At 32.7% G+C, this 2,813-nt stretch overlaps 1 protein-coding gene across 4 annotated transcripts; it reads right to left on the bottom strand.

Annotated features, from left to right (window-relative positions):
* Nucleotide 1: 1 nt before the first annotated feature.
* Nucleotides 2-1,653, bottom strand: LOC9298684 (putative transcription factor bHLH041). 4 transcript variants are annotated; one of them, XM_021015793.1, is made up of 6 exons: nt 980-1,653; nt 708-836; nt 499-604; nt 360-374; nt 210-275; nt 8-99 (listed from the first exon to the last, which is right to left on the bottom strand). In XM_021015793.1, the coding sequence occupies exons 1-6, from the start codon at nt 1,099-1,101 to the stop codon at nt 91-93; spliced, it is 447 nt and encodes a 148-aa protein (XP_020871452.1). In that variant the 5' UTR covers nt 1,102-1,653; the 3' UTR covers nt 8-90. The 4 variants fall into 4 exon arrangements, 1 of the variants encoding a protein (XP_020871452.1); XR_002329948.1 differs by having other exon boundaries at nt 2-94; nt 360-604; XR_002329947.1 differs by having other exon boundaries at nt 2-94; nt 499-836.
* Nucleotides 1,654-2,813: the final 1,160 nt, after the last annotated feature.

A 2,813-nucleotide genomic window follows, 5' to 3' on the forward strand; every position in this document is an offset into this window, starting at 1 on the left:
GATGCGGTGGCCGGAGATAGTCGGAGTTTACCGGAGAAGACTTTCTATTGAAATCTTCAGGGAACCATTCTCGAAGACTTGCTTCTATTTTCATCTGTCCTTGAGTCAATGACATATAGAGATTATATTATGTAGAGATTTAAAAATCTTTAAGTAGATTAATAAATGCCTATGGTTTTATAAAATTAAAAAAAAAAAAAGATTCATACATTTGTAGCATCATATGTCATTCCGAGTTCGATCTCGCCGCTCCGGCAACCCATGAATATCACTGTCTGATCCATAACACATTTATAACATTAAATTTACATGTATTAATTACGTTTTGTTGAAATATTAATGAAAATGAAATATTGTACCTGAATCCTGGCTTGCTGCGACCAATAATGAAAAGAGGTGAAGAATTGATTGTTAGTGAATATCATAATAATAGAAATTATAACAGATAAATATGAAATAAAAACGGTGTTGTGGTGGTGATTGTAATAATATAATGACCTGATAGAATAGACGTTGTGCGTCGTTAAAAGCAAGTCTTTGAATCTCTTGTGGTCGAATCTCTACGTATGGAAGATTGTTCATGAACGCCATGCTTGGTACATGCCTGAAATTAAGATTTTTGATTATATACTTGATTAGTACTAAACACATATATATTCAAGGACATAAACATTGCATGTGTGACTTGAATTGATGAACAATCTTACCCATTTTGGAGTGGGATAACGGATTGGCGATACTCATGGAATAAGCTTCTAGCTAAACTTCCGGAAGAAGAAGAAGAAGAAGGTTCTTCAGAAGCTTCATTGTAATATCCATCCATTGATATCAAATAGCTGCAGCTCAAAATCAAATGCATCATGAGATTAATAAAAAAAACATTTACGTTACAAAGAGTGAACATGTTACATATACATATGTGTTGCTGTGTAATGTATATAAATGTAAAGATCGAGAACGAGGAATATATGATTATTACTTAGAAGGTCGAGGGAAATAATAAGACCAAAGACAAACGTAAACACATCCAAAAGATTGAGCTAGCGACTCGATTAACTGTTTCCGGGTATTGGGATCATCCGTTAAGAAGAATGCATCCATGTAGGAAGATCACACGTGTGACTTTCTCCCAACACAATATAAGATTATGAGAACTGAAGATGAAGATGAAGAAGAAGAAGAGGAGATACTTAGAGCTTCATTGCTTAGCTTCTGTGATAACCAGAGAGAGAGAGAGATGGAGGGAGCTAGGGAAAATTATTCGTTCCATATTTTTATTTTCTTATTTCAAAAACTGAAGAAAAATATTAAAGTTGAGAAAAGTAGAGAGAAGAAGCAGCCAAAGGAGAGAGAATGAGAGATTTCAGAAAGAGAGAGTCAAAGTCAAATGGTACAAACTACAAAGGTTTGAAAGACGGTCAAGAGAGGATGGCAAATTCAATTATTCTCTTATTTTGATCAAACCTATCAAATAATCTTATTATTAACGGTTCCCATAAAAACTATGTAAATGTTGCTTGATCAGTTAGCAAAAAAATATTTGTGGAAGGATTATATCTAAGAATTTATTTTGTTAATTCATGTGTTGCTATAGTAGTTTTGTAAAAAATTCCAAGAAAATGTTTTGTTTCTATCCACCATGAATAAATAATATCCATGTCAAGAAGAGTGGCCTAAAAAAAACAAGAGTGGCCTAAAAAAACAAGAGTGGCCTAAAACGACGTCGCGTGATTCCTGTAGTTCTTAATAAGTACTGATTATTTATCAATGGCCATTGAAATTAAAAAAAGATCGTACAGATTACAGAGTACAATAAGTATTTGTCGATTGTTGAAGAATCTTTACTATTACCACAAAAAGTAGAATCATGTGATTTTTATGTAGTTCATGCCATTCTCGATCTTTCCTGCTTATATATATATTCCAAGATTCCTTGTTACATGCATCGATCGCCTCTAGAATTAACTTTCTACATTTTTTTTTTGGTAAATCAAATATATTATATTGAAAAAAAAGAAAGAAAAAAAAAAGCTTCCTAAATATTTTAAAACTAATATTATGTGTCCTGCCCAGAATATACATACAATCCTACCTACTATAATATATTAATATAGCAAAAATTCACAAGCTTCTAGAACTTGTAACTGTTTTTCTCAAGTATATGGTTCTGCCGTTTTTTTTTTTTTTTTTGTCATCCGAAATTAGTTATAGTTCAAAAGAGCTATTTCTGAGGAATGTTGTTTACATATATGATATGATATGAAGTGGTTCTGTACGAATTTTTCGTACCAGATTATCCGCTTTTACATTAGCATTTCGAGAAATTAAAGATAAAGAAAAGGATGAGAATTCTTCCTTGTCACTCTGGAATTCTTCCAAGTACACTGAAAACGCCGGCCATTCGGTTGAAGAAGACACCATCTTCACCATATCAGAACAGTCTGTAAGAAACGCCACTTCTTGATTATCTGCACCAATCATACACTTCATCGGTTGGTTTTGCCGACCTGGTTGATAAATATCCATTGTTCCTATAATTGCAGAAATCCAAAACATGATTTAGACTGTTTTTTGGAATTTACAATTTCAATGTTCATTTTAATTTATCCGGGAAGGAGATATGCCCAGCAAAAATCAAATCATGGTTTGGAACAAAAAGACGATATGACGACTAGACTATTATATTTAATTTGATTTTGTTGTGAACTGTGTCTTTCATTAATAGTATAAGGGATATATATACAAGGATAATAGCAGGATACAGAGAATAAGGTAAAACCCTAATGGGTCATGGGCCGGTTATGGAGTCCATC

The sequence above is a fragment of the Arabidopsis lyrata genome (genome assembly GCF_000004255.2).
Source record: "Arabidopsis lyrata subsp. lyrata unplaced genomic scaffold ARALYscaffold_290, whole genome shotgun sequence".
Classification (NCBI taxonomy): Eukaryota; Viridiplantae; Streptophyta; class Magnoliopsida; order Brassicales; family Brassicaceae; genus Arabidopsis; species Arabidopsis lyrata.